Source organism: Semicossyphus pulcher, unplaced genomic scaffold, assembly GCF_022749685.1.
Source record: "Semicossyphus pulcher isolate SPU_LCO1_2020_fin unplaced genomic scaffold, fSemPul1.0.p SCAF_1, whole genome shotgun sequence".
NCBI classification, from domain to species: Eukaryota; Metazoa; Chordata; class Actinopteri; order Labriformes; family Labridae; genus Semicossyphus; species Semicossyphus pulcher.
The window spans coordinates 10,056,399-10,072,727 of NW_027211603.1; the positions used below are offsets into that span (position 1 = coordinate 10,056,399).

Consider the following 16,329-nt stretch of genomic DNA (forward strand, 5'->3'; position numbering starts at 1 on the left):
TCAAACTGATTTAGGACTAGGTTTGGATTAGAGAAACCTCTCCTCTCCTCTGTGGAGCTTTTACCAAAACGTGGCCCACCATTAAAGCTAAAAAGAAGACACTTACTCAGCTTTATAATTAAACTAGATTTTAACAATTGTCAGTTCTATTGTACAATATTGAACAGGAGTCACAAAAGTGCACAAGAGGCATTGGTTCAAAAGGAAGGATCATACGTTGTGTTATGCAGGTTCAGGTGACTTATGAACAGTAGGGCTAAACAGAGAAGCAAAAAGTCCTTTCATAGATTTCTTAATCGTAACAAGATCAAAACAGTGATGGAAAAATATACTTAAACACCATAGTATTACCCAGTAAATATGCCACTACAACATGTGCTTATGATTGTAAATGTACCATAATTTAAGATGGACTTCCCCAAAGCAGCTCTGACAGCATCCTGCAAACAAACCTCTGAATCCTGACAGTTTGGTATTCTTAATATATCATTGTACACCTATAGAGACATTATTGTTGATTTACTTGGTTTGTTCTAGAAACGCTAGTTGCAGAGAGGCACCAAAAATAAATAAATATGTAAAACAAAAAACCAAGAATCTGACAGGGTTGTAGTGAAAAGGCCCATGCCATCTTTTCAGTGAAGTACACTTTCACATTGTTCACCCGTCGAGCAGCACCAAGTCCCCTCACCCCAAAATAACCACCACCATAACAAAAACCAGTGTGTAAGGAAGCACAAAAACAGCCTTGGAGACACACAACAATACTATTGCACACACACAGTCCTTTGAAAACTACACTACACTCATGGCAAAGTCGTTTCCTATTATTAGTTTTGGATGTGTCTGATGGAAAGCTCCTGAGACGAGAGTTTTCCTTCTTTATTCAAATATAATCAAAAGGTGTGTTTGACGAAAACACCACGAGAGACACTCCTTCTCAGAGTAGCTTCTGTGCAAACACCTGTTTTACAACCACATTAACGTCCTCTGGATGGGCTCGCCCGCACCTCTTTTTATTAGTGAGTGGATTATTATTATGGTGATGGTCATCACTTGGCCAGTTCTCCTTGCCAGGCGGGTTAAGACTCACCTGGAGGCACTTTGTGTCACGGCCGGTTGTCATGTATGTGCATATAATCTAATGAGTACAAACTGTCTCCTAACACACCTGAGATAGACGGGAGGCAACAGCGAGGACAGTCTGTAGAAAGATCTCTAATTCTCTGAGGGGGCCACAAGGATTAACACCAATTATTACTCGAGTGATGCTGAACAGCATTGTCTTTGTTGTGTTATTCGTTTTAGCCCTTTAAGTCCCCTTTTTTTACTCTAAAGTCAGACTGCGTGTGAAGAAGAGCTGCAGCCTTCAGAAAAAAGACAGATGGACAGAATCTAAGAACCCACCACCAGCTTTTTAAAGCCGCTTCCCCCACAGAAACGGATAAGTTAGCTCAAAGTGTGACTCTTGATTTAGTTTCAGAAAGCCAGCGCACAAAAATTGAGCCATTTGGTGGAGCACGCTGGCCTTCCTGCTGCCAGTCTCCCTCTCCAATACTCTCTTTCTCACATGGTAGTGTTTATTAGAAGCCAAAGCTGATAGTTTCTGAGTGGGCATCACCTTGGGGGAGTAGGTGCCACATAGTTTCTGCCCTGAAGACATACTGTAGTGAATCCTTCGCACCTGACCTCTGACCCTTTCAACTCAGTGCCACTTTTCTCAGTTATCAACACCCAGCTTGGAGAGCCCCTGCCTGAACTCATGCAGCTCGTCTATCTTTCCATCCAGGATATCCATGAACTTCTTCAGCTCGCCCTTCATGTTGCCCTGCTTCTGTCGGCTGTCGTCGATGTCCAACTGCAGACCTCCTATCCTCCCCTCCAGCTCTCCGTTCTTCGCCTCCGCAGCCTGTGTGTAAGAAAAAACAACAGTTACATTAAAGGAAACGGTGGCAACAGGGAAAAGAAGATTGTTTCTTAAGAGGGATGTCGGAGCATTTGATGTAGCAGCACGGGTTTGCAGAGATGCCAAAACAAAGACAGAGCTTCTTACACAAACAGTCAGTAATAAGATAAAAGCAGTTCAGCTGGCTTTTCAGCATTTTACCAAAATACTGTTAGAAAAAAAAACATTTTTAAATCATCAAGACTGAAACCGAAGCTTGTAATTAAGTACATTTATGAAGAGGAATTAAGGGCAGAGGAAGTGTTTCAGACTAGCAGGCGACACAAGTGACACATTAATGGTGAAGATACCATTGAAGGGAGGGGTTTAAAATAGGAGTGCTAAATGAGTGTTGCTCCTGCATGACTGTATCCGCAGCTGACTCCTGAAACCCGATCGCCACGCGGGGTGTCGGCTTTAAATAGAGGGGAGCAATGACCCAAAACACAGAGGTAGAGTTCGAAAATTCATCGTGAGAAAGCCACAAAAACAGATTCAGATTAGGGTAAAAAAGCTGCACTGAAGTCCTTCTCAACAGCTTTACTTTACTATTATCTAAATGCACGATGGCTGGGTTTTGGCCCTGGGCCTCGTGGATAGACAGAGGTATTCAAACCCTTTGTCTCCGCTTCTCCTCAGTTTAGCTAGCTGGTTAGATAAACTCCTGCTGGTTCAGTTCACACTGTCGTTCATCCAGCTGGCTGTTGCAGAAACAAACCAGGCTGTTAAACTTTGTGAAGCACAGGAACTTCAGGCATGCCACTGTTGTTTTATTCTGCTCCCTGCCCCGGCTTGAAAGGCGGCACATGCATGACAGCTTGGGCGACAATCACTGCTCTGAGTCAGTGCGAACAGGCCGACATGAGCGTCACTATCAATGCAGCTCATGTCAGACTTGGCACTCTCGGGGCAGTCAGTCACCGAGCCTGGCACTTCTGGTTTAACAGAGAGTCTGATATTTCTCAATACGGCCTGGAAGAACAGGTGCTCCTTGTTATGAGACAGACGGGAGGTGATGGGCGTGAGTCTGTATTGTTCGAGGGTTTCTGGCAACACACCCAACTTAATCTCGCAGACACACACACACCTTCAGAAATGTTGTGAGACTTGGTCATTAAAGCTCTCTGTTTTTTTTCCTTATCTAACAGATCAAATCTGTGCAGCTAGGAAGCTAATACGCCGTGACAGAGATGGAGTATCTCTGTTCCTCAGATGAGGAAGAGGAAACCTTTTCAAAGAGGCAATAATCCACTCAGCGATGTACCGGGGACGGACCTTTATTAATAGATACAGTAACCACGATGTGCGTTAGTGAGACACGTGATGGGAATGTTGTGTCACCAGCCCTCAGGCTGAACGCTGAATAGGAACTCTCTCTTTCTGTACATCCTTCTGAAAGTGCTGCTTATGCCTCAAAGCGTTAAGTGCGTTACCTCGCTGTGACAGCCGTCCCCTCCTCACGTGTGCTGTAAGCTTTACAGCTCCCTGTCAGGCTTTTATACTCCGCTGTGATTCACACCTGAGACAAATGGGGGGTTTATGTGGGATTTCTGGGTACTTTGAACGTACCTGCATTTTGGTGGTGATGCCCTCGCACTCTGCCATGAGCTGAGGGATTATCTCTGCCTGCTTCCTCAGATTCTCCAGCTCCTGGAAGAAAAGGGGAAATAAAGATAATCAAACATCAAAAAACTATATCAGGATGATAGAGGTGTTCCAGTACCATGTTTTCCTTATCATGGCCGATTCCTTTTCCTGAACTTGTATATAAGATAAGATAACCCGTTACCGATCCCCAGGGGGGGAATTTGGGATGAGAATATATGAGAACCGAGTACCAATCCAAATATAGAGCTACGAGTCTATACTACTAACCCTTTGTGGTAACACCCCTCGAAAGTGAAGCCTTACAAACTGAACACATCATCGTTCTGCTGGCAGGATTTCCAGGGTAAAATATCCTGCATTGTGTTAACTTTTACTCAGGTTACGTTCTCTGCTAGCACCATACTCTTTTTTTCTTGTTATGATGGTATAAATGACCATAGAACAGTGCAGCACTCCAAATCAGTAGTTACCAATGCGGGCTGTAATAAATCCATAGTGGCAGAATAGCAAAACTTGCTGTGTAGGTTAATGTTTCGGCGCAGTGACCAACAATTGATTTCTAACTTGATTTCTTTTCAAAACTTAAAACTGAATTGATTCTGAAATGAAGTATTGGATCAGTTTGTGGACTTGCTACTCGCCGTTATCGACCCCTCATTTTAGGCTGTATTGAAGGCATTTTAGATTTTTTTTTAATGGCTCTTTCCTAACGTAAAAAAACTACCAACCAGCGTTTCTGGAAACCACTAATAAACGTATAAAACCTGCTTGTGTGAGGGCTTATGTGATGGACTATTTGCTGACCAGGAGCAGAAACCTACTGGATAAAACAAACACAAACTTAAGAGGTGATGGAGGGCAGATATTGTTACCTTTGGAAATGTCCAGGCTTAGCTGTCTCCCCGTTTCCAGTCTTTGTGCTAAGCTAAGCTAACTTACTTTAGGCAATAAGCTATCAAGCACACACTTCTCAGTAATTGATCTTTTTTGCATTGGTTGCGGCAGACACATTTAAAGCGGTACGAAAAAAAAAGTATTAATAGTGAATACTCAGCCATGACCCTGGAGCATTTACATTTATGTTTTTAAGATGGTGCTAATTATTTTGCGCTGGCAGCTGTAAAAATTATAAACTCAGTTGGCAGTAATACAGAGCAAGAAGGGAATAATGAGAACAAAAGTAAAGAAAGAGAAACATCACAGACTTAAAACTGAAGATACAGCCTTGACTTGTTTATCTGCCCTGTGCTTACACGTTTACTTTCTTCTCAGCGTCTATTATCTCTCAAAACTTCATCTCAAAGCTGCTTTAAGCCAAACAACATCTTTAGTTTCATAGCATCCAGTATAGCTCCACGCTAGTCACAGTAAGGAATAACTGGCGGAGTGTTTGAAGTCACCTGCAGCAGCTTTGTTGTGTAAGTTCACAGGTGGTCAGCGCGGGGTCACACCACAGTGAATGCTTAATAATTCATAGGCACGTTTTAATTGGAGGAGTGGAGCTTGTGTGTTTCTAGAAGGAGGTGAGTCACTGGGTAGAGGAGCGTCTGTGGGCTGTCTGCTGCTGTGTAACACTGTGCAAACAGAGAGACTTCCTCCTGCAGACCCCTTGGCCAGTGTCAGGAGCATTGCAGGGCTGTGGAGACGCTGAAGCACCCAAAGGACTCGAGTCTTTGCCGATACTCTTTTAAAAACAGCTCCAGCTCAGGTTGAACTGCCGCCTCGCTGTTGTTGTGTCTGATTTAACGCTCTCCAAGGAAGATGTTCTATTAATACTCAGGCTGCCAGGTGCTCAACTAGAATATCCCAGACACACTGTTTACCTCAGGGGAACAGGGTCTTTATGCAGCATAGCTATAGATGTCACTATTTTTTTAACACTAAACGTTTGAGGGTCTATCAACATTTAAGTGATCCATCAAGCAAAAGTATGAAAGGTGAACTTGTTCCTGCTCCTGAAATGTGTTGGTGTACTGCTTTGTCTCCGTTTAGTGTGACTGAAAATTGAAAATCTTTGAGTCTTTATTGTTGATCAGACTGAACAAGCTATAAGTAATCCTTGGCAGATTTTATTTATTAAATAAATATTTAAAAAAATCTTGGTTCCAGGTTCTTAAAATGTTTAAATTTACTGCGTTCACTTGTCATGCCAGTGTGTAGTAACTGGGCTGTTTTCTGGACAAATGAAGACATCTGATGACATAACCTGAGCTCTATAAGATAATAAAGGGAGGTTTTTCACAGTTTGTGTTACAAACAGACCAAATATTACAGAAGATCTTTAGCAGATTAAACAATTAAGTATGATGAAGAAGACGGGCTTGGGGACATTTTGAAAACATTTTTTTTTTTAGAATTTGAGTTACTCAAAACTTAACAGACTACCTGATAGCAGGAAAATAACATTCACATTATAGGGAGAGCGAAAAGCTCGACTTGCTGCATTACCCATGAACTGCAGTTGGTCAATGTGTCACTTGTGGTTTTACAGAGGGGTTACATGCTGGACTTTCTTGACCAGGAGCAGTGGATTAGTAAGCGTCAGAGGTGCTGGTAGGCAGATTTTGTTCCCTTTGGAAAGGGCCAAGCTGATTAGCTGTGTCTTTAGTCTTTATGCTAAGCTAAAGCTTCAGCCTCACATTTACAGACAGGTATGAAAGTGATATCAATCGCAGGTAAACACGTTTCCTAAAATGTCAAACTATTCTCTTTGTTGGATGCCAGCTTTCAGTAATTGACAGTTTGATACTACTGTAAAAAAAAACCTAAAAGGATTTGGCCAAATATCCAATATGTACTCAACAAGCCACTGTCAGCAGAAAATACTGTCCTTTGCTGTTGAATCATAATATATCCAGAATTAACATCTAATTTCCTCTTACGGTAACTGTATCTTTGTCATTCATCTTTCCCTCTGCTTCACACGGGGCTGATTGTTTCTCCCTTTCATTGCAGATAGTGAGACACGGTCACTTTATAGTAGAGAAAGGCAGCGAGGCCGTCGCTGAAGTCAGTGCTAATCAGTTGTCTGCAGACAAAAACAGTGTTTAACAAGCGGTGATCAAAGGTCAAAGACTGTGTGGCTGCACAGGGCTCCTCCTCATTAGAAATAACAGCAGCATTAGGCTCTGCTGCGCTGACAGTCGGCTAGTTTGGATTATGGATGATTGATGCAGCAGGCATCAGGCACTGCTGCTAATGGCTTTGTGCCAAAATTTCCTGCTGCTCTGACTAGAGACAAGGTCAGTGGATAAATTTACAAGCACAAAGTTAGACTATTTTCACAGTTGAGTTAAATTGTACCAAAACAGCACAAATAAAGTAAATGACTGAAAAAATAAGCCGCACAGAAAGTATGAAAAGAGAGGATATTAGGAGGAAGAATAGTGGGCAGTTTTAAAGGTCTGGATTTAGCTGGGTTGGCGAAAATAACGAGAGCGATCCATACCAAACCCAGGATCACACAAAAAGACCTGTCATTTCCTACGGAGGTATAATCACCTCCTGAGGGAGAGGAGTGGAGGAGGAACAAGAGGTGAAGAGAAGCACTGATATGTTCGAATGAGGAGGCGAGAGTAGATTTTCATCTTCAGGAGATTAAAGGGTGGAGTGATCGTCTTTAAATGGGGATTTCTTTGATGAAGACAGGATGAAGGGCACCGAGTGAACATGCAAAGTAAAATTCCACCTTTGTAACAAAGAAAGCATTGTTTTATAAAACTCCAGCAGACAGCCCCGCTGCCAACACTGTATCAATGTGTAACAGACGGGTTACCTGCTCTTTGTCGTTCAGCTCAGCCTCCAGCTCCTGCACTCGTACACTCAGCTGGGCGTTCTTCTGCTTCTCCTGATCGGCCTCAGCGCACTGAGCTTCAAGTTCGACAATCTGCACGTGGGAAGAAAAAGGAGGAGTAGTGGTTTAAGAAAATACTCAATATGGACAACAGATTGTTTCCAATTCTGTGTTAACCACACGCATCTGTTTATTTGTGTTTATGAAATCTCAAATATGCTGCACAGTGTAAGAGGTGTCGACATGAAAACTGACACTAGCAATTAGAGGGAAAACTTGCAGCATGTTACAAAATAAAAAGTATCATTGCAACACCAGGCCAGCTGCAGGAACAGCCCACATTGATTATGAAACTAAAATGATTCTATTTTTAGTGGACTGAGTGGAGCTGAGACTCAGGGATCACACAAGCTAATAACATGTACAGTACTGTGCTCGCTCAGTGGAGAAACTTTGCTATCAGAATTATGTTTGTCCTTGTTTGGTTAATATATTACCAACCCCTGAGAATCTCTTCATTTTGTGAAGCAGTTTTGTCTCTTTTGTAACAAGGAAGCAGTGTTTTAAACCGTCACCTTTCCTATCTGCAGGATCGATGGGTGTGTGTACATTATTCAGCTTCCCTCTAGGAGTGCATGACTGTGTTACCTTTTCCCTGAGCGTGTCACTCTCTTCCTTGCAGGCACTAAGTTGTTTCTTCCAGCTCTCTACATTAGCCGAGGACTCCTGCAGTGCGTCCACCAGCCTGGCGTTATTTTCTCTTAAAGTCTGCAGCTCTGTTTCCCATTTCTTGGCGTTGGTGTTGCTGCCAGACAGGAGAGACAGAGAGAGGGAGATACGGGAGGGGAGATATTAATGGGAGGAACATTTGGACAGGTTGGTGTTGAAAAGCCTGGGGCTTGTGCCCACTGACAAGGCACATAATCCTACAGAATCCTCTCAGTCATAACTATCTAATTAGCTGTGATGTACATCTCACTGTCAAGAGATATTTAGACCATTAAAAAAGAAATGAGTGGAAAACGTCTCAAATGTCTAACGAGCTGCAGCCCTGAAAGGAACCTGATTCTTATCTTCTTTACCACAGTGTGTGCTTCTGTCTTATCAATAAGGTTGGAGAGGTTGTGATGTATATTTAGTATGCATCGCTGTTCCCTTCCTTATGCATGGCTGGGTGAAAGTGTGCTGCGCTCCATCAAATGTGGACAGACTTGCACCGCAACATTCTGCAGTCCTCGGCTGTTTCTCTGCTGTGACACACTTCCACAAAACTAAATCCCAAAGCCTTGTGAAGGCACGAAATAAGGCCAGCAGAGACAGGACAATGGTGGACCCAGCTGTGCTAAATAACCACAACCAACACATGTAAGCTTGATGCACTGCATGAAACCTATTGCTTTCCTTTACAACATTATAAATCAGTGTTTTAAACACTCAGTTAGAAAGAAAGAGGGTTTTAAGATCAGTCCAAGGATGCTTCCTGGGAAAAATGTCCATCTTCACTCTAATTACAAAGGCACCAACAGTCTTGATGCGTTTCCTTTATCGATCTGGTTAATGTAATTCCAAGTAATCATTCTATAGTTAAACATAAACAGGACAAAGAAGGGAGGAGCCCTTTAGCAAGACATTCCTAAGACGACCTGCCTTCTGTCGAGCTTTGAGTGGAAAAGCTTTATGTGTTATTTATATCTTCTAGTGCAGGATGTGAAGTGAAGAGTCACTTGGTATCATTCATAAATGCTGTTAATTTAACAATGTGCCAAAACCATGAACAGCATAAATACAAGGTAAATGTCTACCAAAAAAACATACAAAAATATCTGCCTATAGTCTATAAGATAACTAATGGTTTAGCTCCTCCTCCGTCAGGTTTCATCATCTTCATATCTAATGTAAACAGAGTAAATAGAGGTGCAGTTAGGGGGGACTGCATAATCCCGTTCAATGGAATTCAGCACCACAGTCAATAAGAGAGTCCCCATCTTATCATTCTTTTAAGTGCAATGTCAAAAATGGCTTGTTGCAGATCACCTATGAATGGGATTCTATCCACTCATTGTCTGTATTGAATGCTTTTATCTCAAACTAGCATATTTTAACTGTTGTGCCTATTGAATTGTTTTTGTTGTTTTCGGATGCCAACAACGTCTGGCAAAAGGGACCACCGGACTATCAGCTAACACGTGTGCGCATTTTGTTTGAGTCTTGATTAATGTACATTGTCCCTTTTCTTCAAATAAACTATTAATAATAAAAAATGAATATGTATAAGAGAGTTCAACACATATGTATATTTGTAAAGTGTCCTGAGATAAGTTTCATTATGATTCGGCTCTACTGATTGATAATAGAGAATAACAATAATCTTTCCTTCTAGTGAACCCTTCACCCTTAAAATAAATAACTGATTCAGACAAGGACTAGAAGATATGCTAAAATTAAATTACTAATTAGAGTAATTACATTAAATAGTAAGTTATTAATTAGGTATACGGAAAATGCTAAATAACAATAAAGATAAAAAGCATATGAAGATAATATGTCATTTATTATAGGAAACTTCAGTCCTTGTATGTGTCGTATTTTACATGCTGTGTCCTGATCCTGTCCAGGGAAATGCATACCGATTATATAACAAGTTTCTTTCTAGGGAAATAACTGGATCCGTTTCCTGCACCATTCATGCAGATGTTCAGTTAATACTTACTTTCTTGTGTGTATGAATTCTCGAGCATTGCCAACAAAGGTCTGGTAATCTTTTTTTTCACCTCACAACATCTGGATCAAATAAACCGGTAGTGCTTTTTTGTTGATACCTTGCTCTAATTCTGGCTAAATAACTCGCTGTCATTTTAATTGCCTCTGATGCCCTGGGGTCATTTTAATCCCATCTGGACCCACATCTGGTGCTTCATGCAATTACCCGTTTTTACACTCAGCATCTGCATTGTGAAGGCCAGATAACCAAAAGGTGGAGTAGAGGAGCGTCGTTTTGTCAGTTAGATCAGATGATTTCTGAGCCCTTTGGGGACACGATATCATCCCCGCAGCAATAAAATGAGGAGGAAGAACATCGAAGTGGTTTGGTGCAGAGACAATTAGAGAAAGGGAATTATGTGAAAGCAATCAGGGGCTGCTGTGTTTGGAGTTTTAATGATGTGATGCATTATGAGGCGAATGCTGCTGTACTGTGAGATATGTGGCACCCCTAAAATCTGCATGGGTATTTTCATTCTGTCCACATGCTATAGTCTTCTGAACTATTAAATAAACCTTGGATCATTCTGATGGCTTGAGAATGAAAGGTGGTGACGACAGATTCCCTTCACCTGTGTGTTTTCTGTTTCTGCTCCAGTAAAACAAACATCATCCCGAGCTGCAGACTACTTTGTGTGTGAATTTCAATTTGCAAAAGCATTACACATCTAAGAGGTTGTTCCGTCCACAACACGAAAGCTCACCTCAGCTCCACTGCACTCTTGAGACGCTCGTTCTCGGTCTTCAGCACAGCAGCCTCCGGACCGACATGAGAGATTTTCTCATCATCCGTCCCATTAATGCTGGACGCCTGGTTGGTTGAGGGCGTCTCACGTCCAGACTCCTGGTAGGGGACAGAGAGAGACTTGTTATGGTTCCGGGCAGATTTTTATTTAGCAAAAGGCTTCCCTGCGGCTTTTTAAAGGTCTGAGGGGTTAAAATCCCTAAAAGTGTCTCATAAATTCTGCTCCGACTGTGAAGAAGAGGCCCTGGGCTTTTTTCAGTGCGGCACTGTAAACACCCTGGACACGTCAGCTATGACAGCAGAGGGGCGAGGGAAAACTGTTGCCAGTATTTATCATGTCATATGGCCCAGCAGCTCTGTGTGTCTCAGAGTGAGTCTGAGTCCTGCCATCTGGAGTCAGAGAAGCAGAGAGCAGAGCTGGCTGCCGCTGACTGCTGCATCTACCTCGAAACAATGCTGTTTACTCACTGACAGAAAAACCACCTTGAGAACATTATTGTGGAACTGAGAGACTTTTATTATTTTATTCCCCTCTCAGACTAACTTATCCTCTTAGCTGCGGGTGCCAGCCAGGTAGTAAGTAGCTGAGGATGACCCTTGACCTCTTATTCAAGATGATTAACACAGTTGTATGAATGATTTCTGTGTTGCTGTCCAATAATATTCAACAAAAGCTTTATTGACCTTTGTTCACATAAACCCTTTATTGTCTGTAAAGGAAACTGGGCTACACTGAAATGTTCTCTGTGGAGGCTGACTGTGGAAGTAAAGGAACAGTAAAGGTGTTGAAACAGAAAGTGAGACAGCACAGAGATATCATTTACCTGCGAGTGATTACTCAACGTCTCGCCCTTCTCTTGAGATTTATCCCTCGCTAGCTTGGCTGATTCTTTCACCTCCTGGAACTTCTCGGCAAACTGGAAATATGAGACAGACGAGAGAGCCGCGATGATTAGTGAGAACACAAGAGGAAATGTCACACACAGTGTGGCTCATTTTCAAGAGTTTCTACAGAACAAGGAAGCAGTAATCTGGTGATAGTGACGATGTAGGAATAAGCTGTATCCGTAAACCATTTTCTGACTGCTTCAAATACATAAATCAGTCTTTTCTGATGTGTGCTATGATGCTGCACAAATGTTTCCTGTCACCTTGGCCAGCTGCTGCTCTGAGGAGAAGCCCAGTCCAAACACCGTGTTGGCCCTGCTGTCCGCCCACTGGCCAAACTTCTGCGATGTCTTGGTGAACGTCATGTTGGGTGTGATGGTGCTGTTGATGATCACCTGTAAGGACAAGGTAACACGTCATTACTTTTCATACTGATATTCGATAAAGTCTTCATGCATAGTTCTGAGGTCCACCAGGTGGGCACACTCCCCCAGCCTACCGCTGTGTTAGAAAGTTGTGTCTGTATTTCAGCCCAGACGTGTTATAAATGAAACTTTAGCAGCTGCATTCCAACAATGAATAGCCCTTTTGATTTAGCAAAGAACAATCGTCTATTGTAGCTCCATTCATACGAGAGTAGATCTGTAATACCCCGCTAATGTCACTCACCACGCCCACGCTAAGTTTGATTACAATTGCCATATTTATTGTTTTCTTCTTAAGTGGTCGGATTCATTTGCATATTTGAGAGGCTTTCTACAACACAATGCAATCTTTGATAAGTGGTTACCCTCTGCATAAAGAGGAGAACCCCTTTAATACATGAAAAGCAAACCATTCTTTTCCTTCAATTAAAAACATAATTTCAGTGTTTTTTTAGCTTTAAAATCGACGATATTTCCATCAACCAGCAACTGACTCATGATGCAAGGCCTTTTTTCGGCAAGAGAATCTCGGTATCTCACAATGTCCTGTTATTTAAAGGATGGATCCTCAACACAAGAACACTGACACTCTAAGAAACCAAACCCTAAGACTTCACCTCTTTTCACGTTAAACAGGTCTGTGCAACTTTTAACACAATGTGGGAGCGTCCCACAGTGTTCAAGACTTTTGGGGTTGAGGATCCGAAGAAGAAGAAGAAGAACTTTATCACCGGGGGAATTCAGTGTATTTACTCTGTTATTATTAACAACATGCTACACACACATAGGCCTGAAATACACACATGCACTAACAGGACCCTATGGACATGCATTAATGGAGAGATGAGGGAGGGGGCTGCACATGGACATGCGCTCCGAGCAGTGGGGGATTCAGTGCCTTGCTCAAGGGCACTTCGACAGTGCCCAGAAAATGACACAGCACCTCTCCAGCCGCAATGTCCATGCTTGGTCTGTACCGGGACTTGAACTAGCCACCCTACAGTTCCTCAGCAAAGTCCCTACAGACTGAGCAACCATCTACCCAAAGATGACGGGTTACACACCAGAAACAACATAAATTAAATGATTATTTGTACCCGTCATTTTGTTCTACAATTAAAACATCATAAAATAAGTAAGACAATGACGCACATAAACAGAGACACCCCAAGCAGTGGCATGTGCTGACCCACTAACCTCTAAGTGGTCAAATTACAATCCCCATATTTGCTACAGGACACTTTCACCTGTTGCAGCTCTGCAGTAAATCAGCTGCCAGAAAACATCTGCTGCAGTCAAAAATAACCGGCACACGAGGCAGTGACGACTTTCAGCACATTTCAGCCTCACTGGACTGCACTGATGTGTGTGTTTACGGCATCGCTGTAGAGACAGACGTGCTAAATGTGCATTCAAACACAGGCAGCTTACATCTACCACTGTGCATGTGCACAAACACATTCTCACTACCAAGATTTAGGAGAAGTTAGAAACTGCACATGCAAATTACCCCAACAATTAAGAAACAATAGAAGACAGTTTAATCACAGTGCAGGCCTTGTTTCATAGCAACATGGCTCTGAAAACAGGACTCAAGAACTCAGATTGCTGACAGACTCGTGTCCTTTTCAACGCCCCCACCGTCTCCCGCTCCATCTCTCAGTGACTGAGGTGTTAAAACACTTTGAACTGCATCATTACTGGGCAAAGGGACCCAAAACGCAGAGACTGAGCCAACAGAACGAGCACATTAGCTCGCAATCAATACACCTTTTAGACATTTGTGACCCATTCAGAACAATGGTAATAGCTTCTAGAGAGAGCAGCCACTGTGCAAAAACAAAGAAGACCTTTATCTGTGACTGTCATATACCGGAAAGATTATCATTACAACCTCTGATTAAAGCTGTATCCCACATCAAGGGTTCATAAGGTAAATGGCAATTTTCAAAGGTGCAGGGGATCTCATCTGAACTCTTCAGAGGCTTCATCCAAACAAATGTCACCTAATTTCTTCAGAAGAGGAACCAGGGTAGCGCCTGATGAGATGTCTCATCACAAGCAGCAGAGTGAATATTTAACAGAGGCCACCGCGTTGGCTCAAAGAGGAGTGTTGCGATAAGATGAAACTTTAATCATTGTGGGGAAACTGGGCCAGTGTTGCTGAAGAAACACAAAACATTAAAGAGTTAGGTAAACAGATGTAACTGCAACATGCTAAGAAGAAATAAATAATTCGAAGACGTTTCTTTTTCAGAACCTGACACAGGATCAGTTATCATATGTTGTCAATCAGCCAATTAGAGTCCAAATTCCTTCTTGCTATAAAACATTGTCTGCTAGAAATCCTGTCAGAGCCTCTGACTTTCACCTCTCCAAACTGACAGCTGAGTTGTCAGATTTAACCCAACACTGAGCTGAGGTTGTGAATCTTCATCTTTTGGGCTGATACGCCTGCGCTTGTAGATTTTATGAAAGAAAGTGTCTAATGTGTCAAGACTCTTGACAACATAAAGAACTGGCCTGTAAAGCCTTTTTGAATCGGATGATAGACGCAGACGTGACGCTTCTGCGGATCATTTCCTCTCTGATATTATTATGATTTCAGACTCTTCAGGTGGAGAGGTACAAAATATATCAAAAGAAGGGAACTGAACCTGCCATTCTGTCTGCTGTGTGACCCGCTCTGAAAGCCTCAATCCAAACTCAGCAACTAGGATTGGATGATCATTCAATTTTAAAGGTGACTAACTTTTAGAAGAGCTGTATTTTGCCATCTTTCATCAAAAATCAATAGTTTTGATAAATGTAGAGATGAAACTTTAAAAGGTAAATGTATCAGAACATAGGTTGTATAAAAAGATGGACGACATGACAGCTCCCTAAAAGTGAAGCAAAAACATTTGGAGCGACCCCTGCAGACTGGCTGCAGTATAGGTCATAAAGCCCGCCTCCTCCATGTTAACAGATGGGACATGAGTCAAACTATAAATTCAAAATATACGCCAAATACATTTTTGTCAAACATGGTTTCTGTCATCATAATTAGCTCTTATCATGCTGATTTATGTCCAAGTGTTCATTTTTCTGACAATTATCCTGTAAAAAGGATGATTGACAGCTCTGTTGACAGCTCCTGCAGCCGATCTGTTCCACATTAGCAGAGTAGAGGAGGAACAACGAGAGGAAACGTAAATAAAACAATCACTACAGTCATTGAAGTTTCCATATCTGTGAACGTTAACCTCAGACCAACACAGAGAAGCTATTCTGCTGTTAAACACGCCGATGTGCGGGATCTTTGCTGTTTTTTCGGTAAGTTAAGTGTGTGTTTTGGTTAGCGGAAGTGGCTATGGCGGCGCCGCCCGCCGATCTCTACTGCACAGGCTCCAAATGACGTCACCATTGCAAGATGGCAGCACCTATCACGGGGGGCTATTCTGGCATCAATTCAGTAAAATGAGAGCAGACGGAGACGCGTCATCCATCTATATACAGTCATTGATCAGAACCTTGATCCATCAAATATACCACCAATCACACCCAGTTTTTAATTTTTAGGATTTGATGCATTTATATTTCTGTTAACTGTTAACCAACTCTCTTCAGATGTTTGGACTTTTGTCAGAAAAACTAGCCATCTTAACGCATCATATTGGCCTTAAGGAAAACGTGACAGTGACAGATGTATAATATGATTCATCTAAGAAGAGAAACAACTATGGGACAGTTAATATCGCCCAACCTTGCGCATCTTTAATCACATTACTGCTAGTAATATTTTGCTCAAATACACAATGTAGAAATTTGAGTACCAACAGATTAAAGGTAGAACAAATGATGACAAATCCCAGCTAATCCTAGCCAGATACTCCTGCACGTAAACTACTGAGTAACTGCCTTCGACTTCATTGGCTCTAGCTGTAAGTGTATATTGGCATGTCTGATGTTTGTCTCAGTGGGCGAGCAGGTGAGAGAGCGGGGGCTGGCAGAGGGAGGGAGAGCGGAGTGACGCTGGCAGCTGTGCCTTCTACGAGCCGGGCTGCGGATAAAGTGGCACATGTGACGCAGAGTGAAGCTGGGTTGGCCAATGGCCTGAGGGTCAGCGAGAAACTCAGAGACGGCCGGGAGGTTAGAGGATAAATCTTCTGCAGCTGATTATGTG

The 16,329-nt window shown here is 42.4% G+C and overlaps 1 protein-coding gene across 1 annotated transcript in view; it reads right to left on the minus strand.

Annotated features, from left to right (window-relative positions):
• Positions 1-128: 128 nt before the first annotated feature.
• The window catches only part of homer2 (homer scaffold protein 2), a 37,030-nt gene continuing 20,829 nt past the window's right edge, over positions 129-16,329 (minus strand). Inside the window, exons 3-9 of the mRNA XM_069662187.1 lie at positions 12,003-12,134; positions 11,676-11,768; positions 10,811-10,950; positions 7,995-8,151; positions 7,329-7,439; positions 3,515-3,595; positions 129-1,909 (exon numbers count right to left, since the gene is read on the minus strand). Coding sequence (XP_069518288.1) covers positions 1,721-1,909; positions 3,515-3,595; positions 7,329-7,439; positions 7,995-8,151; positions 10,811-10,950; positions 11,676-11,768; positions 12,003-12,134 — 903 coding nt within the window. The 3' untranslated portion in view covers positions 129-1,720. The remainder of the gene's footprint in view (positions 1,910-3,514; positions 3,596-7,328; positions 7,440-7,994; positions 8,152-10,810; positions 10,951-11,675; positions 11,769-12,002; positions 12,135-16,329) is intronic.